At 40.1% G+C, this 22,985-nt stretch overlaps 1 protein-coding gene across 4 annotated transcripts in view; it reads left to right on the top strand.

Annotated features, from left to right (window-relative positions):
• Window positions 1-3,458: 3,458 nt before the first annotated feature.
• amer1 (APC membrane recruitment protein 1) overlaps window positions 3,459-22,985 on the top strand; it is a 44,507-nt gene continuing 24,980 nt past the window's right edge. Inside the window, exons 1-2 of one of the 4 annotated variants that reach the window (XM_048605363.1) lie at window positions 3,459-3,552; window positions 16,502-22,979. In XM_048605363.1, the coding sequence (XP_048461320.1) occupies window positions 16,608-20,243 (3,636 nt within the window). In that variant the 5' untranslated portion in view covers window positions 3,459-3,552; window positions 16,502-16,607 and the 3' untranslated portion in view covers window positions 20,244-22,979. Of the gene's footprint in view, window positions 3,553-16,501; window positions 22,980-22,985 lie in introns of those variants that run through there. The other 3 variants (XM_048605362.1, XM_048605364.1, XR_007263674.1) reach the window with 3 other exon arrangements.

Genomic DNA, 22,985 nt, shown 5'->3' with positions numbered 1-22,985 from the left:
CATTCCAGCTAAGTCTATCCAAGCAATTTCTCTCTATCTCACAGGGGAGCAGTTGGTGGAAGATTCATCATTGCCCTTCCTTCAATTGCCATCCAACATATATATGCTGCCTATCAGCTGCTGATGATATAGCATACCTACAAAAATACTGTTACAAATCTATAGTTGATAGTTCATATACTTTGGATATTACATTTAGTTTTGAGAATTACACTTCTGACACGGGGAATGGGGGCACCTGGTTGGGAAACTGATGACCAACCTTGGGGTGAATGTAATTCAAGCACATTTAAAATTTATTATACTTAAAAGGTTGATGTCATGCTGACTTCAGGGTTTAACAATTCGAAATGTATGATCATAAACAGTAGGTGTGCTTACGTAAGTAAAGAACTGGAGACATAACACCTGCAATTATTCCAATAAAGTATAAATTTATTCCTCTTCCCCACCAATGCTGGATACAACAACCTTTCTCAGCCATTTCAACTCCCTTTGCCTTTAGTTCTGCGACACCTGTGATCTCCAATCTCCCTTGCCCTCTAAAATTTCCATGACGTTCTCTTCTTTTAAATGTGCCCCCTGGTTCTAGATTCGCCATCTACCCTGTCTATCTTAAGAATATTGTAAGTTTCAATGAGATCGTCTATCTTAAGAATATTGTAAGTTTCAATGAGATTGTCTCTCATTTATTGAGACTCTCGAGAGTACAGGCCCAGTTGCCCAGTCTATAGAACAGTTCTGCCATTTCGGGAATAAGTCCAGCCAACCTGAATTGCACTTGCTCTGTGCAACAGTATCTTTCCGGAGGTAAGGTGATGAGAATGGACATAATACTCCAGGTATGCTCTAACCAAGCTCCTGTTTAATTTAATCATGAAGCAGCTGAAGCAAGTGTGTGATAACAAGGCGTAGAGCTGGATGAACACAGCAGGCCAGGCAGCATCAGAGGAACAGGAAGGCTGACGTTTCAGGTCTGGACCCTTCTTCAGAAAAATGAAGTTTCCAAAGAAGGGTCCAGACCCGAAACGTCAGCTTTCCTGCTTCTCTGATGCTGCCTGGCCTGCTGTGTTCATCCAGCTCTACACCTTGTTATCTCAGATTCTCCAGCATCAGCAGTTCCTACTATCTCTGAAGCAAGTGTGTGCTTTTTTAACTGCTGTCCTACCACTTTCAATTTATGCACACATACACTAACTCCCTCTGATCCTGCAGCTCTTTTAAATTGTTCCCTTGTTTTACAATGACTTTCCACATTCTTCCTAGCAAATGAATCACTTCATACTTCTCTGCATTAAATTTCGTCTGCTATTTGTCTGCCCATTCCACCGACCTGTCTACATCCCTTTGAAGTCCCTTTGATTCTCCTGGTAGTTGACAATACTTTCAAGATTTGTGCCATCAACAAACTTTGAAATTTTACCCTATATGCTGCAGTTAGGTCATTTAACTTATCAGGAACAGCAGTCATACTCATACTAATCCTAGGGAACTCCAGTAAAAACTTTCCTCTAGACCGAAAAGTAACTATTTACTAATACACTTTTTTTTGCTTGAAACTCAGCCAATTCCATATCTATGTTGCTATTGTCCCTTTTATTCCATGAGCTCTAACTTTGTTCACCAACATCTGAAATAGAAGCAAAAGTAAACCACTCAGCCTCTCGAGCTTGCTCTGCCATTCAATAAGATCATGGCTGATTTGTTTCTGTTTCAAATTCCACAATCCCATATACACTTGATAACATTTGATTTGTGTGCTTCTACCTCTGCCTTAAAAATATCGAACAACCTCGCCGCCATTGCCTTCTGAGGAAGAATTCCAATGTCACTTAATCCTCAGAGAGAAAAAAATCTCCTCATCTCTGTTCGAAAAGAGTGACCACTGATTTTAAATGTATGCCCCTTCATTCTGGGCTGGGCAACAAGAGGAAATGTCTAAATAAAAACCGAAAGAACTGTGGATGCTGTAAATCAGGAACAAAAATTAAAGTTGCTGGAAAAGCTCAGCAGGTCTAGCAGCATCTGTGAAGGGAAAAAAGAGAGTTAATGTTTCGGGTCCGGTGACCCTTCCTCAGAACATTTTCCAGAAACTTTGTTTTTGTGGTTGTTGTTGAAGAGGAAATGTCTGTTATTTAGCCTTTGAACAAATCCAATGTACAACATATCAACAGCATTACCCTCATCAAACCTCTCTCTTACTTCATAATAAAACTCAAATCTGGTAGTTAAACATGATTTTTTTGTATTAACTTCTTTCTTACCTTAATTAACTCATATTTGACAAAGTGAGTATTAATTGGTTCCAAATTGTTATTTTTAAAAGGGTTCCCATCACAAAGGTTAAACTGACTAGCCCATAAGTGTACAACATTTGCAATTCTTCAACTAAGCTGGGGAAGGTTGAAAGATGACAGCCTCTGCAATTTCTATTCTCACTTCTCTGTTATATCTCTTAACTGCAATCAATGACTTACCAATCTTTGAACATTTCAAGCATCTGCATTTCAGTCTCACTCCCTACTGTTCTTATTTGACCCAGTCTCCCTCCCCATTGCCCCCCATTTTGACCCAGTCTCCCTCCCCATTGCCCCCCATTTGATCCAGTCTCCCTCCCTATTGCTCTTATTTGACCCAGTTTCACTCCCCATTGCTTCCTATTTGACTTAGTCTCATACCCCACTATTATCCCCTTTTGTCCCAGTATCACTCCTCTCAATTGCTTCTGTCTGATTCAGTCTAACTCCTCTGTTGCCCCTGTTTGAATCCATAGAATCCCTACAGTGTGGAAACAGGCCCTTCAGCCCAACAAGTCTACATGAAACCTCAGCGCATCCCACCAGACTCATTCCCCAAACCCACCTAACCTACACATCCCTAGACACTGTGGGCAATTTAGCATGGTGAATCCACCTAGCCTACACATCTTTGGACTGTAGCCTCATTCCTAATTGCTCCTATTTGACCCAATTTCAACTCCCATGATCCCCTATTTGATCCAGTCTCACATCCTATCGCTCCCCATTTGACCCAATTTCACACTTCATTACCCCTATATGACCCAGTTTTACTGCCTATTACCCCTATTTGACCCAGTATTACTGTCTATTACCCCTGTATGATGCACTCACTCCCTATTACCCCTATTTAACCCCTTCTCACACCTTGTTGCTCCCCATTTGATCCAATTTCACTCTTCATTACCCCTATATGACCCAATCTCACACCTCATTACCTCTATATGACCCAATCTCACTCTCTATTACCCCCATATGACCCAGTCTCATACCTCATTGCCCCTATGTTACTTGGTCTCACCCAACCATGGAGACTGCCCCCTATTGACTGTCTCCGGAAATGCTACTGGAAATTCCCCGGAAATCCCGCCTCCCAGCCACCAGACGGGCGGGCGTGACCGGAAGCTGATTGGCTCCGGTTCGTGTCAGTCACAATGTGGGTGTGGCCAGGGAGCGGAGCGGATCCTGGTCGAGGCCGAGGGACTGGAAGCGGCTCCGGGAATGGAAACTATAGCAACGGTAATGAAAGCAAGAGGTGAGTGTGGCGGGGCTCAGTCAGGGTGAACTGCGGCTCTCTGTTGAGTATTGATCCGGGTCTTCAGCAGCTGGAGCAGGATTTAGGCAAGGCCTGAAACCTGGGAATGGCTGTAAGTGACGGATCCTGGCGCTGGGAGTAGGACACGCTGGGTGATCCATGCAGACTGGCCTATTCATTACCTTTCAGGGTAGTCACCAGTACCTTCAACAAAAAGTTAACAGCAGGCCACATTACTGACAGGTTGACTCTCTGTTGAACTGCCCATGACTTTATCCAAATGTGTGTGTACTTGTGTCAAATAACCAGCAGTACCATTGGAGATCCTGTCTGCAGGGAGTGTTTTTAGCTGACGGTGAGATCTTGTTGGTAGCTCGAGCAACAACATGCCAAATAAACGCAACAGCAACAACATTGTCATTTCTTGGGAAGGCATCAAGCTACCTAATGTCTGAGGGCTAAGGGTAAGATCCTGAACTTTTGGCTGTAGGTTGCTGATGAATCCCTGGTATTGCTGCATGTTTAGTTTCAATAGAATTGCAATTGTTACTGAATTTTGACCTTAATCTCTCAGCCAGATCACTGCTTTTCTGTTTATAGCGCAATAGTTAATTGTGTTGTGTATATGAGTTTATATTAGCTAAAGATAAAAAGGTTAGCGCACTTGCAAGTTTTAGAGCATTTGATTGTGTTTCAGCTTTTCTTTGAGGCTGGTCAGCCCAAATGTATGCTTGTCACTGGGATGACATTGCAGTAGAATTATTATAGAGTATTGTTCTTAGCAAAAAAAAAGAGGTAATCCGTTGATTCATTCTTGCCTAACTATTTGAACTTGTTAAAGAAACTGCATAAAGATTTGCATGAATTTCAATGTAAAAACAGGTCATATCGTTGACCATGAGTTACAAGGATGGATTTCCTCTGGTTAGACTAGAATGGTTAAAGAATATCTGGATTGATTTCTGGCCTGTACTGAGCAAGTTGATCACAAGTGGGACAGCCAGTTTAGAGTTGACCTTGACCTTCACTTCTGGGCTGGGGATGGAAAAATTTGTCCGGTATTCTCATCCTTGATTGTCTATCTTGCTGCACTGTCATGTAGCCCCAGCATTACTAAAGTGGGCTGTACCTCAAGACTTCAGCAGGCAGTACTGAAAACCTCCAAAGGGTTCCTTGTGCCAGTAGATCCTTTGTCCAACAAGACTTAGCGTAATCAGGGAACAGTGAGAATAAGTTAGCAGAAAAAAACTCACAACTGCTGGTTAAATCAGACTATTCTAGCCTAATTAATCTCTTACCAGTTTGTAGGTGACACATTTGCTATGCTTTATCTTATCCGTTTGGGATCAAAGTTGACCAGCTTTTAAATGTATTAATATTAGTAATGGTTTAGGCAAAATAAGATTGCACATTACATTGTGGGTACAGTAGCAATGGAATTCCTCTCGTAGCAACTTCCAACCAACATGCCACTCTATACAAGTAAACAAAGGCAATTAAATCATAAGAATATTCTATTTCAAAAGATTTTAAGTCATTTTTGAAAGGTGAGTGTTGCACCATTTATGTATCTGCATATGGGGTGACTGCTGTCAATGTGACACTAAACTTGAGATGCTTGGTGACTTCTTCTAATTCTTAACTCAATCTCCTTTACTTTAAGAGAACAACTTCAACTTTCAAATGTAACCTTGTATGTAAAACCCCCATCCTTCGCACTATTTTGTTAAATCTCCTTTACACTGTCAAGATTGCTCACATCCTTCTGAAAATGTGGTGACCAGATTTAGATGCAGTACACAATTTGGGCCTAACCAGAGTTTGACTTCTGTTTTTTTGCTCAATACCTGTATTTAATAAATCTAAAACAATCCCATGTGCTTTGCTAACCACTGTCTCAAAAAGTCCTGCCACCTTCAAAGATCAATGTACCTGTGCCCACAAGTTCCTCTGTTCTTGCACATGCTTTATGACTGGCCAGAGAGTCTCTAATTGCCTCTCCTGTCTGACAAACATATCATCACCTCACACTTTTCTATGCTGAATACCATCTGTCACTTGCCTGTCTATTCCTCTAGCTTATCTGTGTCATTGCACGTGATTCATGTTATCCCCAATTTGCAAGTCCTCCAAGTTTGGTATTATTGGCAAATTTTGATAAATGACTTGCATCTCAGAATACAGAGTAAATTATGCAGCAAGAAAAACACCTGTCCTGGCATTGATCTTTAGGGAAAACCACTGTCCACCATCCTCCGTTCTGATAAACAATAATTAACCATGACTTGCTGTTTTCCTTTCCCTATGTTTAAGTTTTATCAAACCTGACACGAATACTTTTTTTCTCGCCTTGTATGTGTTATTTTGTCAAATATTTTCTTGAAATCCAAAAATACAATATCATTGCATTCCCTTCATTAACCTTCTCTGTTATTTCATGGAAAAAAAGGTTTAGTCAAATACAAGATTTACCTTTTATAAATCTGTGTTGACTACCCTTAGTTAACTCAAAGTTGTCCAAGTGCCTTGGTTTATTATCTTTCTCCCTGATTATTGTTTCTAAAGCTATTAATGTTAAAACTAGTTGGCTTGTAGTTGCTTGGGCTAACCTTGCATCTTTTCCTGAGTAATGCTATCACATTTGCCACAGTTTAATCCTTCTGTATCTCCGTAATATCCTGGAATGATTGGAAGACAATGGGCAAGCCTGTTTGCCATTTTGAAACCCACTTCTTTCAGCAACTTGGGGTGCAACCAATACAGGCCAGGTGACTTATCCACTGTAAGCATAGGCAGCCTTTCCAGTGCTTTGTCCCTCTCAACTTTCACCTTATTCATTTCTTCTACTATATCTGTTTTTACCAGCATTTTTTAAGATCCCTGTTTTTCATTAACACTGATGTGAAATTCTCCTTAAGTGTTTTAACCTTGTCCTTCTATCACTTTGTATATATCACCTTCTTTGACTCTAATAGGAATCATTCCACTTAAACAGTAACTTGCTAACTTTTTATATGCCACTAAAGATTTTTGAGTGCCCTTTTATGTTGACTGGCACCTATTCTCATTCTCTCCTTGCCAGTCCTGTTGTACTCTTTGCCTGTTCCTTTCAACTTAACACATGTGACTTGATTCTCAGGAGCGGCAGATGGATTTTAATTTAGATAAATGCGAGGTGTTGCATTTTGGTAAGACGAACAAGGGCAGGACTTGAAGTTAATGATAGAGCCCTGGGCAGTGTTGTAGAACAGAGAGACCTAGGGGCTCAGGTACATAGTTCATTGAAAGTTGTCACAAATAGACAGTGGTGAAGAAGGCATTTGGCATGCTTGTCTTCATTGCCCCGATCATTGAGTTTAGGAATTAGGATGTCATGCTGTGGTTGTACAGGATGTTGGTGAGGTTACTTTTGAAGTACTGTGTACAGTTCTGGTCAACCAACTTTGGAAGGATATTATTAAATTGGAGAGGGCACGAAAAGATTTACAAGGATGTTACCAGGACTGGAGGGTTTGAGTTACAAGGAGAGGCTGGATAAGTTGGGACTTTTTACACTGGTCTATAGGAGTTTGAGGGGTGACCGTGATAGAGGTTTATAAAATTGAGGGGCTTTGATAAAGTGAATGGCAAAGGTCTTTTTCCCAAGGGTTGGGGAATTCAAAACTAGAGGGCATAATTTTAAGGTGAGAGGAGAAAGATTTAAAAGGGACCTCGGTCAACTTTTTCACACAGGGTGGTTCATATATGGAATGAACTGCCAGACAGAGTAGTAGATGCTGGTATGGTTATAACATTTAAAAGACATCCGGACAGGTACATGAATAGGAAAGATTTAGAAGATACAAGCCAAACGCAGGCAAACGCGACTAGTTTAGTTTGGGAAACTTGGTCGGCATGGACAAGTTGAACTGAAGGGCCTGTTTCTGTGCTGTAGGACTTTATGACTGCGTGACTTTGATTCAATGATGTTGAATTCCTTTACTTCCCTCTTGCTGGGGGAAAGAAGTAGTGTAACCAAATGCCCATGTAACTCTTAGAACTTCACCTCCACCCCCCCCCCCCCAAACAAAAAAACAAATTATTGATTTAGTTCAAATGTCAGTTGACCTACTCAGTCCAAACAATACAGGTACAGTGAGTTTAAAACAAAACTGAATTGTCCAAAGAGGGAGATTTTTGTAAGATGGTGTGCATCAATTTTAAATATTAGTAAATGAGTAAAATAATTTACTGAGACCATTCAGCTTGATGCCATATTGGCATAGTAGCATGCCAGACTACTTACTGGCTTCACAGATTGGTCCTTTCTCAAGCTTCGAGTGGTTTGTGATCTTTGAATCCACTTGACCCAAATAACCTGATTTGATATATCTCCTATTAATTGAATTGAGGATCTGATTTTTTTCTTCTTCTCTGTAAACTGGCAAGATCTGAAGTCTGGCATGGATTCGGTCATGAGGTTTCAGGTTTTGAGATACCATACCTTTATTTTAAGTCTTGGTGTTTATAGATTTCCTATTTGCTCACTCACTCTGGATGTGCATGGCTGAACCAAGAAGATAGAGTACGTAGGATAATAACAGTAATCCTTGTTGTATGTACATCTTAAACCAACAGGTACAAGATGATGTAACTCATTTGATGTAACTGAAAATTTCAGGATTATGTTGCAAAATGTTTACTTTGTAGAACCGCAAGGAAGTTGAAAATAAGTATGGTAATTGACAAGATGAAGGTTGCTACCTGTCTTTTTGCTCGAACAGATTGCATTTTTGTTTTTTAAAAAAATGCATAAGGTGCAATTGATCCAGTGTTTCTTTTAACCAGTGAACAGTTCGTCAAATTCATTACTTGGTTTTAAAGCTTCTGCATTGTTCTGAAATCATTTTGAAAAAAAATTGCATCAGATGCATCTTGCACTTCCTACACTAACAGCAAATCTGCAGTGGCTTAGCATATTTCTTTGTTTGGCAAAGCTACTATTTCAATTTCAGACATCTGTGGCTCTTTTTACAGGATTTGTTCTGACTAGTTGAGATTCATATTTTCTATGTGGGATTATGGAATTAATATGACTACTGTCATACATCATTGGCAGGCCCTGATTCTTGTGACGGATTATAGAGTCCTGGTGTGGAAATTAAAACTATGCTAGTATTTTGCATTTGGTATTGTGCTGGAGTTTGGGGTCAGCAGTTTATTTTTATCGTGTTCAAATAGGTAACAATGAGATATGGACTAAATTGGGGAAATTTTTTGTTAAAAATGACAAACTAAAGTAAGAAATTTACAATATTTTAAACATGAAAACGACCCAATTCAATTAACCAAAGTTCCAGAAAGTTAACCTTAAGGGATTTTTTTCATCTAATATTATGGAATTTACAACGAAATATTGACCTGGAACACTTTGAACCTTTTCTGATATTGCAGATCCACCAGATACCAATTTACCCATTAAATCTCTCCTTATTCCTGTCCTGAGTGAGTAAACTTCTTTTGACCTGATGCTGGAACAGAGCCTATGGGTAATTGGGAAGAAACATGACAAGGTGGCAAAGTTCAGTGCAACAGAAACTGGAAAAATTTGTAACGATTTCTGGCATTGTCACTGCTGTTCTGCAGATTCAGTTGAAGGATCACTAGTCAGGTGGAGGGGCTAAAATTGTGATAATATAACTTTTCCTGATTAATAGGTTCACAATTATTGATCTCTCTGGCAGCAGGAAGGACACTCATATCTTGCACTGAGTCTGTTAGCAGGTCTTGGATGCTGTAGGGCTGAATTAAGCAACTGATGTATTGGTACCATCTGTATGCTGGCTGAATGCTTAGGAGGATGATATGTGTGCCACAGATGGCACTGTCATGTGAAAGCCACTGTAATAAAATTGGGAGCTTTAAATTGGAGGGACTGTCATCTGCCTGTGGAATTATGTCTTTTTTTTTCAGTTGTTAAACCATTGATTATTTTGCAGTTATGCATATTTTTGGCTGCTTTCTATTGGGCCACTTTATTTGGAGGAAAAAAAACTGCTCAGATCCAAGAAATTATACTACACAATAACTGCACCTCTGTTTTGAGCTGCTTTCAGTAAGGTGCGAATATATAAAGAAAAGATTTTGAGTCTTATACTGCCCTGCCACAGTAAATCCTTTTTAATTTGTCTCAGGGCAAAAAATATATGCAGTTATCCCTGCTAGTTATTTGCCTTTAAACCTTTACATTTTGGAATCGCAGATCCTGAGTTGTAATACAGTTTCCCTGTTAATTGCCACCACCCCAATTCCTCCACCGAACCAAACTTGTTTGGTAATGTGCGTATGATTTTATATTAAGTAAATTTTTATTCAGATGCATTGAACAAAAGTTGTTTTACGCTAGTCTATTGCTTGTGTTTATCTATGGTTAACCCCTGGTTGTCACTTTGAAATGAGTTTTGACAGTGTCATTAATCAACATGTGACTAATTTATGTAATTTATTAATGGCTTGAAGCAATTCAGTGGCTTCAGAGCATCATGAAACATGGGGTGTTATTACAAATTATTCATATTTTTGACTGCATTGAATAGTTTTACTTCATTATTCCAGCTAAATGGGTGTCTTTTTGTACTTTGTGGAGATTTAAATATCATTTTTTTAAAAAGTATAAATTTACAAAACATGAATTCTCTAATTGACATAACACCACTGGGGTTGGAACTAATCTCTGCTCTGCACTTATTCTACTTCAGCCATGAGGACCTGGCTCATGTCATTCTGTATTTGCCTGATCTCATTGAAGTGATTCCTTTCAACTGTAGAACTGATCTGTATCCTGCAAACCTTACTACTCTTCACAACTCCATTCTTTCCACTGTCAGAGGCAGTCAGCCATAATGTCTGACTCAATCTTGGGGTTATTTTCTAACTATCACTTTGCAATCTTTACTGCACATTCATTTCAAAAGTACATCATTGCCATTTTATTTAGCTGTATTGTAGCTTTATCTAACCAGTGTAAAACTTTAAAATCATTTATATCATATTGAAGGAACATACATGCCTGAGGTTCTGTCTTTCAGAAGAAGTGTTGAATTGAGGTAATGTAGATATGAAAGGTCCAATATCACTATTTAGGGCAGGTACTTATCTTGGTGTTCTGACTAATGGTGATGGTCGCATAATGGACAACTGGAACTGAATTAATGCATTTCTATGTTAAGATGCCAGCTTGGTTGTTTGGTGATCTTAAATCTTAAATTCAATTAATGAATAAATTTGTAATGAAGAAGTAGGTCTCCGTAATGATGGCTATGAAACCACTTGATTATGGTAAAAGGTTAATTAATGTCTTACAGGGGAGGAAATCTGCTGTCCTTAGCCAGTGTGATCATTCTGTGACTCCAAACCATAGCAAAGTGGTTAACTCTTAAGTGCCCTCTGAAATGACCTAGCACAGGACTAGCAAGTTACTCAAGTATGTCAGATCACTCAAAAAAAAAATTAAGACAGCAGCTCACCACCACCTACAGCAATTGATAATTCTACACAGCCTCAGGAATGAATAAGGCAAAATAGATTTTTCATTCATCAACCTCAATAAAGTAGATTATGTGGTATTGCCACAGCTTTGCACAGAGCATCAAGAGTTCAGAAACAAATTAGGTTTTTAAAAGAATGGAACAAAGTCATGTTGCAAAAAAGGATTGTCGAATTTACTTCAGGATTGTAGTGAAGTATATGATGGGAATGTGGAATTTCCCTTTATTTGTACAAGATGAGTGGATTATTTTGCAGACTGGTGCTGTGCAAAATTTGGACCATTTGATAGTTTTGGATTATTTAGTACATATAATAGTTGTGAAAGCTTACTGAATGTACCTTCATTACAACAGCGACAATACTTCAAAAAAGCACTTTCTGAACACGAGACATACCAGACTTGAAACATTTTCTGTTTCTCTCTCCTCAGCTGCCAGACCAGTTGAGTTTCTCCAGCATTCTGTGTTTCAAAAAATGTACTTAATTGAAGACAAGGTGCTGTGGAACATCCTGCAGTCTGATAAGGTGCTGTGGAACGTCCTGCAGTCTGAAAAGGTGCTATTTCAATTAAACTGTTTACTTTTGCAGAGATGTTTACATTATGGGAGCTATGTTTATACCTGTCACTAAACAAAGGCTGGAAAAGCACTGCTGGAGATTTTGCTCTTGGTAGTTGTCCAGTACATGAAGTGTAGTGCTGTTGGATGACAACAAGATTGATATTAACTGTGATGCCTCCTAGGAGGCACTAAACTTTTACTTGCGTGTAAGAATCGGCTGCCTAATTTTGGCCTTCTGTCGCAAGTGTAAAATGAATGAAGTCTGGAACTGTCGGGGCATTTTTTTATTTATGCAGATTTGTATTTTTGAGTTGCTTGAACCCCAGCTGACAGTTTTAAGTATTTTCTAACTGACGTTCAGAGAGTTCTTCCACACTTCTGGTGCAGGTGGGGCTTGAAGCTGGGCCTTCTGAATCAGAGATAGGGACACTCCACTGCACCATAAGGGCCCCTTATGCTTTGATGGAGCATCAAGAGTTTGGAAGCAAGTTAGGTTTTTAAAAGGATTTTAAAAGAATGGAACAAAGTCATGTTGCAAAAATATTAACGGATTGTCAAATTTACTTCAGGATTGTAGTGAAGTATATGATGGGAATGTGGAATTTCCCTCTATTTGTACAAGATGAGTGGATTATTTTGCAGACTGGTGCTGTGCAAATTTTGGCCATTTGATAATTTTGGATTATTTAGTACATATAATATGTTAAAACATTGTCATGTGTTTGTTATGAAGTTTCTGATTATGAGTGTCTGATCTCTTCCAAGGGGGAAAAAATCCAATTTTAATATTCGTTGTTTGATTTTTATTTCCTGTGGTGTTGCGCATGGGAGGTATAAGTTTTAGGTGAAGCATGCTGACAGGATGCATTAATTAGGCCAAGGGATGCTGCTGTAATTTCAAGCCTAGATTAAGGTTATAAGTTACTGATATTTTTATGTTTCCATTGTTGATTCTGTGCCCATAGTTAAAATAGAAACTGTTCTCATAAATTTGTAATTACATTCTCCAGTCAGTGTACTTATTAATTAGTAATTACTAATTACCACTGACACAAAAGTGGATGTTGAAATAAAAGCAGAAAATGCTGAAAATCTTCGGACCAGGCAGCACCTGTGGAGAAGGGAGAGACAGTTTTCCTTTCAGGTTCTAGCACGTGCATTAGAATTGGGAAACAGATGTAACACATTTTAAGCAAATTCAAGGGCAAGGAGAAGGGGACAAAGAAACAAATGAGTTTGATCAGGTGGAGTGCAGTAGTTATTAAATGACAGAAGGGTTGATTGTGCAAGTCAAAGGGAGATACTACTAGGATAACTAAATAAAATTAGAGAAGGGTTCAGAGGTGGTTAAATGGCAGAAAATAAGCATTATCTATTGCTGATGTCTGCAAAAATGGGAGCAATGGTTCTGATCAGAAATTGTTGAACTTGACTTTGAGTTTGGAAGGCTGTAAACTGATTAAAATATACCATGCTGTTCCTCAAGCTTCCCTTGAGCTTCATTAGAAAAGTGCCACAGGCTGAAACCGAACAAATTACCCTCTTGCCGCTAGCCTCCAACTTGAAGTTCATTTGGATGTAATAAAGTTGTTGGATCTGCATTGTGAATGAACTGCTTTTACTGTATCCATTTAATGTTGTAATCCACGTTGTAAAGTCTCTGCTAATGATCTGTTTTATTGGCCTGACTATTGAACCCTAAAAAAGAACAATGAAACCGGAATTTCAACTCAGTAGGTAATAACTTGTTCCTAGATGTGTTCTTTTTTCCTAAAAATTATATCCCTTTTTTGTTCTTTTTTAGCCCAATCTCTTTCACTGATTTGACTTCAGTTTACTCTACTACCTTCTGTCATTCACTTTTTTCCTTTGCAATTGTTTTGTTACATTGATTAAAGGATATATCGTTGAACATAAGATTCGTATAGTCCCAAAGGCAATGGTGCCATTGTTGTCTTAACAACTACAGTTTTCAGCAATTTGTGCACGAAACACAACTAGCACACAGGTGCATGACGTAGTCAGGAAGGCTAATGGAATGTTCTTTTTTTCAAGAGGGTTGGTATCAGAGGGAAGCCTTACTGCAACTGTACAAAGTACTGGTGAAACTGCATCTGGAGTACTGTGCACAGTTTGGTTCCCTTATTTAAAGAACAACACTGTTTCATTGGATCAGAGATAGTAGGAACTGCAGATGCTGGAGAATCTGAGACAACAAGGTGCAGGGCTGGATGAACACAGCAGGCCAAGCAGCATCACAGGAGCAGAGAGGCTGACGTTTCGGGCCTCGACCCTTCATCAGAAATGGGGGAGGGGAAGGGGGTTCTGAAACAAATAGGGAGAGAGGGGGAGGCGGATAGAAGATGGATAGAGGAGGAGATAGGTGGAGAGAAATAGACAGGTCAAAGAGGCGGGGATGGAGCCAGTAACGGTGAGTGTAGGTGGGGAGGTAGGGAGGAGTTAGGTCAGTCCAGGGAGGACAGACAGGTCAAGGGGGCGGGATGAGGTTAGTAGGTTACGTGGATTAATCCCTCTTCCGTACCTATGCTGGCCCTAAACCCCACCTCTTCCTCCGTTACATTGACTGTATCGGCGCTGCCTCGTGCTCCCACGAGGAGCTCGAACAGTTCATCCACTTCACCAACACCTTCCACCCCAACCTTCAGTTTACCTGGACCATCTCTAATACCTCTCTCACCTTCCTGGACCTCTCTGTCTCCATCTCGGGCAACCACCTAGAAACCGATATCCATTTCAAGCTCACCGACTCCCACAGCTACATAGAATACACCTCCTCCCACCCACCTTCCCGCAAAAATGCCATCCCCTATTCCCAATTCCTTCGCCTCCGCCACATCTGCTCCCAGGATGAGGCATTCCACTCCCGTACATCTCAGATGTCCTCGTTTTTCAAGGACCGCAACTCCCCCCACCCCCCTCAGTGGTCGAGAACGCCCTCCACCGTGTCTCTCGCATTTCCCGCAACTCATCCCTCACACCCCGTCCCTGCAATAACAACCAAAAAAGAATCCCCCTCGTCCTCACGTACCACCCCACCAACCTCTGGATCCAACGCATCATCCTCCGACACTTCCGCCATCTGCAATCCGACCCCACCACCAAAGACATTTTTCCCTCCCCACCCTTATCTGCTTTCCGGAGGGACCACTCTCTCCGTGACTCCCTTGTCCACTCCACACATCCCTCCAGCCCCACCACACCCGGCACTTTTCCCTGCAACCGCAGGAAGTGCTACACCTGCCCCCACACCACCTCCCTCACCCCCATCCCAGGCCCCAAGAAGACTTTCCACATCAAGCAGATGTTCACCTGCACATCTGCTAATGTGGTATACTGCATCCGCTGTACCCGTTGTGGCTTCCTCTACATCGGGGAAACCAAGTGGAGGCTTGGGGACTGCTTTGCAGAACACCTACACTCGGTTCGCAATAAACAACTGCACCTCCCAGTCACGAACCATTTCAACTCCCCCTCCCACTCCTCAGACGACATGTCCATCCTGGGCCTCCTGCAGTGCCACAACGAGGCCACCCGAAGGTTGCAGGAACAGCAACTCATATTCTGCTTGGGAACCCAAAAGCCTAATGGTATCAATGTGGATTTCACAAGCTTCAAAATCTCCCCTCCCCCTACCGCATATCAAAACCAGCCCAGCTTGTCCCTGCCTCCCTAACCTGTTCTTCCTCCCACCTCAAGCCGCACCCCCATCTCCTACCTACTAACCTCATCCCGCCCCCTTGACCTGTCCGTCCTCCCTGGACTGACCTATCTCCTCCCTACCTCCCCACCTACACTCGCCTTTACTGGCTCCATCCCCGCCTCTTTGACCTGTCTGTTTCTCTCCACCTATCTCCTCCTCTATCCATCTTCTATCCGCCTCCCCCTCCCTCCCTATTTATTTCAGAACCCCCTTCCCCTCCCCCATTTCTGATGAAGGGTCTATTACCGAAATGTCAGCCTTCCCGCTCCTCTGATGCTGCTTGGCCTGCTGTGTTCATCCAGCTCTGCATCTTGTTGTCACTGTTTCATTGGAGGCAGTTCAGAGAAGGTTTCACTCGGATGATCCCTACTACAGAGGGATTGTCATATAAATAAAGGTAAAACAGGTTGGAACTCTACTCATTTAAATTTAGAAGAATGAGAAGTGATCTCATTGAAATATATAGGATTTTTAAGAGGCTGGAATAAGTGGGTACTGAGAAGATGTTGCCCCTGGTGGGAGAGCCCAGATTCAGGGAGCATAGTCTCTGAATAAAGAGTCGTCAATTTAAAAATGATATGAGAGGGATTTTCTTTTCAGAAGGTTGAGAGTCTTTGGAAATCTTTGCCACAAGACAGCTGTAGAATCCTTGGGCGTATTTAAGGCTGAGATAGATTCTTGATCATTAGGGGAATCAAAGGTTCTCGGAAAAGTGCAGGAAAGTGGATGTGAGAAATATTGGATCGACCATGATCCTGTTGAGTGACAGAGCAGGCCCCAGGGGCTGAACGGACTAGTTCCTATTTCATATAGTCTTACAGTGTGCAGGAAAAATTAAAGGACAACTATGTTTTGTTTTAACTGTGGCTATTTTATTAGCATTATCTCTCCGTTGTATTATGTATAACTATAGTGTCAAATGTGATGACCTTTCATTAAATTATAGTGCTGCAAAATTTAAATGGAAGATTTTGTCTTGAGTAGTGATTCTCTTATTTGATGATAGAACAGTGTTGAAGTTTCCATGCAGAAGTTAAATTCTGACAGTGGCCTCAAGAGAGTGGCTCGACAGGCAATAATGAATGTGTGGAAAATGCCCCCCTTTGGTTTATAACTTGATTTCTGTCTTTTTTTTTTGTAGGACAATGATGGTTGAGCAGGTATACAGACTTTGTGGCAGCAATTTGGGTGTTTGTCTATCTAACCCAATTTACAGCTGATTACACCTGTGTATAGATACGGTTGCCATGGAAACTGACAGCAATGAAGAGACAGCTGGAACAAAGCCTTTGTCTCCAGGCCATGGGGAACTTGCCAGAGGGAACCAGATCCAGGGAGCAGCTGTGCATGCATCATCAGAGTGTACTAATACCACTGATGCTGAACAGTCTTCTGGGAAGCTTAAGAAAACGGCATTGAAACTGTTTGGAGGAAGGAAGAACATTTGCACACTACCTAGCTTTTTCACAATAAAGAACAAAGGACAAGTGAAAGGACTGTCCAAAAAGGGAATCGCCAAAAGCAAAACTCACAGTGGCATAAGTGAAGTAGTGTTGGATATCAACCAGAAAGAAAGCCCTGATACTGGATGGAGTGGATATACTGATTCACCTAGTTCTAACTCTGCTGCAGCAAGAACATTATGTGGCTCTAAAAGTGAGCACTCGGCACTTGATAACAATGTAAACTCTAATCTCCGTAAAGGTGAATCACTACAATCAGAGAACTCTGAATGGTTTGCTCAGAAACAGAGCGCAGACAAGCTCTCGAGTGTGCGAAGGTCAAAGAAGGGACTAAGGGGTCTGTTTAGCAGTATCAGGCGTCACAAAAAGAACAAAGCTGTTGATCCTGCTAAAGGAAATCCATTGGACAGCAACTGTGCTGCTGCTGATTTTGCACATATGGAACAAATGACAGCAGGAGGGGAAGGTGTGTGTGCTGAATTTAAAAGGGGCATGGGCGAGCTAGATTTAAAGTCTGCATGTAAAATGAACCATTCGGTGACCGGTGATTCAATCGATAAAACTTTGACCACAAATAGTACAAATTCTTCATTTGAATCATGTGCCATTAAAATAGAAAATTCATTGAAAAATAAAAGATGTGATTTTGAGACCTCTTGTGCAGAGGTAAGGAAAGCCAGTCCAGTTGAAATTAAGACATTAAATGGGAAGGCGGGTGGTGTTATTCTTAACATGGACACTAGTTTTGGTAGCATGCCAGATATTGTAAAACCTAAATGCCTAGACCATGATCCACCTTCAGTACATTCTTTTGATCACATCAACTTAATTTTTGGTGATGTCACCTCGCTGAAGAGCTTTGATTCCCTGACAGGATGTGGGGACATTACTGCTGACCATGATGATGATAGCATTGCTGAAAGTACAGTGTCTGGTGAGAGGGGCAGAACAGCTGGGAAGCGAAGCTCATGTTTGGTCACCTACCAGGGTGGTGGGGAAGAAATGGCAACTCCAGATGAGGTGGATGATGAATACCTTAAAGCATTGTGGATGAAAGCAACAGGAGCAACTGTAGTCTACGATAGCAATCAGAGTATAGCAGAGGATGGAGGTGAGTGTCCAAGATCGCCCAGCGATGTTGAACCCTCTGCCTTGCATATCAGTCTCACAGATCCTTGTGCTCTGAGGGCGACTGCTGATAGTGCAATCAACAGCAGTGAACTGGTGACACCTCAGAGTGACCACCAAGAATCGGCACCAAATAGCGATGAAGGTTATTATGACTCTACAACTCCAGGACATGATGAGGAAGAGGGAGATAGCATCAGCCAAAGCAAAAATGAACGGCTTCCAAGGGATAGCTATAGTGGGGATGCTTTGTATGAGCTCTTTGTTGAGCAGAACGATAGTCTCATGAATTCCCCTCCCAATGACGAAAAGTTTTTAGAAACAAAGTCTCCTTCTTTGGGAATCTCTTTGACAGGTATTTTAAATTTTCCTGTGCCAGGGGATGTAAATGTTTCTCATATTCCAAACAAGCAAAATATTCTGCTTCCTTCAGGCCAAGACAAATTTGATTTTATTCAAGAAGATGGAATCAGATTAGCTCACTTGCAGCAGCTGACTTGTTGGGAACCATGTGGAATGACAGCACTTGAAAAAGGCCTGGCCTTTCAAGGAAAGGACATGTTCTTTGGTGATGTACGCAATACTGAACTTAATAACGTTGCTGCAAAAGCTGACAATATTATTGTCAAAAGCCAACAAGATGGTGTGAGCACAGAGCCACTTGTTTCATATTGTCTGAGCAGAAGTGGGAAGGTGAAAGATGATTACTTGACAAATGTGGCTGATGAGCAGAATTGGACAGATCTTCAGGGATCTAGCTGTTTAAAAGAAGCCAATAATAAATACATGGTGAGCAGCCAGAGTGTGTGTGGAAGTTACAGCATTACAAAGCTTCAACATAAGATGTCGGGGGAGAACTACATACAAGGATACAAAAGTAAGAATTGTGATGAATGGGAACGACAAATGAAAGAAGTTGAGAATAGAGGTATGAAAAATGTAGCTTCGGATAGTACATGTGTCAAAGGTGCAGTTGATGATTCCTGCAGAAATGCCTCTTCCTGTAATGTAGTGGAAAAGACCGAGGAGCAATGTGAACAAGCTATCAATTACTCTCAGGCTTTAGTTGAATTCACAGCTAATAGAAAACTTTATCCTATTCTTTCCGATAGCCTTGGGAGTTCTGATTCGGGTTCACACTTCGCACAGGATATACATGCTCTGCCAGCTATGGTAACATTTGATGTTGTAGATGTTGAGAATGAAGGTGAATGTGACCAGCAGAGTGAAATGGTCACGGATGAGGAAATTTCTGCATCTTATGAGACCTTTGACAGTAATTATATGGAGAAAGAGCTTTATCACCGTTGTGATGATGGAATGTTTCACGTTTGTGCCCAGAATTCCTTCCTTGGCAATTGTTGGGGTGCTGCCAGTCTTCCACGTCACATTAGCCTTTATAAATTAAGTCCGTCATTGCCGGCTCCGTTATCCCTTAATAGAAGGAGCAAGTCCCTTGACACTGACAGCTTGGAACCTGGACTCATTGATTTATACCTGTCAAAGGTCACTGCAGCGTCAAAGAGCACCCCACAGTCTCCTGATGTTCCTAAGTACAAGCAGGACAGTAAAAAAGGATCTGCTTCTCATTGGTTTGGCAAAATAAGTGGTCAGACAGTTTCTTTGGAAACTGGGGAGATCACGAACATTTCAAATTGCTTGGAGCAGCAGCCTCTTCAATATAGGGAGGAGCCTTTGACTTCAGATAAGAGAAATACAGATTCCAAGTCTTTCTGTCCTTTCAATACAGATTTGGGTGCTCAGCACGTTGGCCTGGGAGGAGATTTGAGTTTATACTATAAATCTAATTCTGTTAAGTTGCCAGTTCAAAACTTATCTACTTCTAAACAACATCTGGAACCTATAAATACCAATAAAAAGCTCCATAGCCCTAGAAAGTTGGTTAGACCCACCCATCTACCATTGCAAAATGACAGTTGTGGTTTGCAGTCAGGGACTGTTTCCTTTAATTCTTCAAGGGAAAACACTAATGGAAAACAAGCATATATTTCACCTTCGTTAAATGAAGGACAAAAGGATGACTTTTCTAAAACTGTGTCCTCAGTTCAGTATTCTGCTACTGACTCTGAACTTGATGCTAAAGGATGTAGGGACATAGGGCTACCTCTGGCTCTATCTCCATTTTGCTCAAATAAAACAGAGAGCCTGAAACACAGCATGAATTTCACAGGACTTTACACAACTGCCAACAATAGTATGTTTAAGGGAAGAAGTGACCTCGAAGTTAAACTTCCTGTTGGCTGGAACAAAAACACTACAATGGATGTGTAGCATTTAACAGACTTTGGGACAGGGAACATTCATGAGGGACTGCAGAATATTTAATTGATTTGTTTTTATGTTTGTAAATTGACAAAACATTTTTTATATTCACCAAAGGCTTTGATTATGACTTTTTTTTTAAAGTATTAGTGTAGCACTATTTTTAAAATGTGAAATGCATGTTCTTTTTTTAAGATATCCATAGATGTGGTAAAGTGGATTATTAAAATAGAATTTCCACTACTTTGGTACAAAATGCTGCTTTATTACAGCCAAAGTATGGGACTGTTGTGCTAAAATATACAAATGTGACTGAGCAGTTTGGAATTTTGTATTGTAGTGCAAGCTTGATTTATTTGCACTTCCAGTATCTGTTCTCTCAATTATCTGCAAGAATTTTGTTGGGTTCTGTGCATGGTTCTGCTAATCCAAAATCAACTGAACGAAATGTATGCTAATTTCATTTTTCATATAGACAATCCAACAAGATAAAATGCGATAGTCTGGATTTCCTGTACTTGATTTTAATATTAAGACGTTTCTGTTTAACTATATTTTTTCTCAAGTCAGGGCTACTTTGCTTCTCAAGACTATTTCCTTAGAATGATAGAATATGCACACACTTCGTCTTTTGAGATTGTGATCAGCTGAAATAAATGGACCAATCAGAAATAATAAATTAGTTGAGTCAGACTAATTTGTTACCTGACATAGTGGAGTCACATCTTAATGGATAAATTCAGCTCTGCTATGAAAGGGCTATCCAGTAATAATTGTTGTGGGAGTACCTTAATTGGTGTTTATACCTAGCAAATACTTTGGAAAGAAGTATTGCTTATACATCAGGATTTCTGTAAAGTCCTAGATTTCAAAACTGATTTGAATTCCCTAATAATCCTTGATGTAGTACTTAATCATGATGGCCATCAGATCCCGGGTTTGATTGTTTGATCTCAACCTGCAATGTGGCATTTGGAAGAGAGAAGTTAATTATTGACAAGAGGAGCTGTTTATGATTATCCAGTGATTCATGCTTGAGAACCCTTTTTCTTTGAAGGGTTGAGCAACTGTCCAATACACACTATCTCGTCTTGCTATAAATATTTGCGTAGATGAAGTATGAAGCCGTTAAGTATAAACAGAGGGCTATTTATCAGCCACTGTAGAATCATTTCTGTCCATGGGGGGAATGGAGAACAAGCCCCACTCCCACCTTAGTTTACAATGTTTTAGTATAATCAAAAGAATTATTAATTTAAGATAAATCAATAGTAACTAGAAACACTTAAAATAATGAAGTAAACACTGCAAAACTAGTTGTTCGTCCACAATGTTGATATCAGATATAACATAGCCACATTGCATGTTATCATTTGGATTTGGGTGAAGTGCAACAGTAAGTGAATGTGATCCATGAGAAATGCACACAATTATTATTTTTTATTTTTTCAAACTTGGGTTGTGCCTAGAGACTGAGAGATACAACACAGTCTGTCTACTGTGATTAAACAATGAAACAAAACCAAAACTTTGCTTGTTATGTTTAACATTTGCTTGTTAAGTTTTAATTTGTAGCAGAAGGTTGCAATATTAGTGCTAAGTTTGAAATCTAAAATGAAATTTCAATGTGCATACTTCATAAAAGTGATAAATTTGTACCTTTCATCTTACTACTATTAAAAAAGCTAGAAGGGAGAAAGGTCAGCCTCAGTTCCTGCTTAGTCTGTTACTTTGAAACTCGTGCTTCATTCTTCTATTTATTTAGCTGTGGCTGCATATTTGATTAGCCTCCAGAATTGTTATTGTCCAAGACCATTCATGAAAATGCTGGTGGGTGATTGCATGAGGAAATGTGGTGATGTCTTTAACAGAGCAGGAATTGCTGCATTTTCTTTTGCCCCCCATGATTGTACTTATTTTTGGAACACAACTAAAATGTTGTTGTATAAAATGTATTTGATATTGTAATTTCCACCATTACAGAACTAGACTCTGCCACAGCCTTCTCTACCTGATTATGCAAACAAATGCTAATATAGAGTTTTCAATGCAGATAACCTCCCATTCCATTTGAAATTTGAAATAAATGCTATGTGAATGTGATAGAACTTTTCTCCTCAAACTTTTTCCAAATAAAGTGCTACCTGAAATACATCATACTTTCATGAATGTGATATGTTATTTTGGTATATCAGCAGAAGTAGGAGCAAATGATTTATTTCCGCAATCCATTATAATTTCCATTTCTCTTCTACTTGAAATCTGAAATGGCAGCAAGTCCCAGTACAAATAGTAAATGAGAACGATACAGCATAGAATCACACCATTAGACCTAGTGTGCCTCTGTCAGTTCTCTGAAATAAGTGTCTAATTATTTCCAATCTTCTTGTTTGCTTTAGTCCTGCCAATACAGAAATTCATAGTATGCCATACTGCATTATAATAGTTGACTCAATAACCCAAACAAACATAACTGTCTTATACAAGTAAACCAATGCAAGTCTGTAGTTCTCTAGATTGATTTATCTGTAAACTGTGTAAGAACTTGTTTTTTCTTATTATTCTTCCCTCTCCTGGTCCACCCCTACAGATGTCTTTTGATATATGAATCTGCAACTTATACTCTGTCAACTCAAAAAGAATAAATCAGCAGAAATAAGAGTTTCACTATAATCTGTATTTGAGTTGTTTAAGACAGAACACCTTTTTTTAAAGAGATAGTAGGAACTGCAGATGCTGGAGAATCTGAGA

The sequence above is a fragment of the Rhincodon typus genome, chromosome 14, assembly GCF_021869965.1.
Source record: "Rhincodon typus isolate 14 chromosome 14, sRhiTyp1.1, whole genome shotgun sequence".
Lineage (NCBI taxonomy): Eukaryota > Metazoa > Chordata > Chondrichthyes > Orectolobiformes > Rhincodontidae > Rhincodon > Rhincodon typus.
The sequence above is the reverse complement of the archived record's forward strand: the minus strand, read 5'-3'. Positions and strand labels throughout refer to the sequence as shown.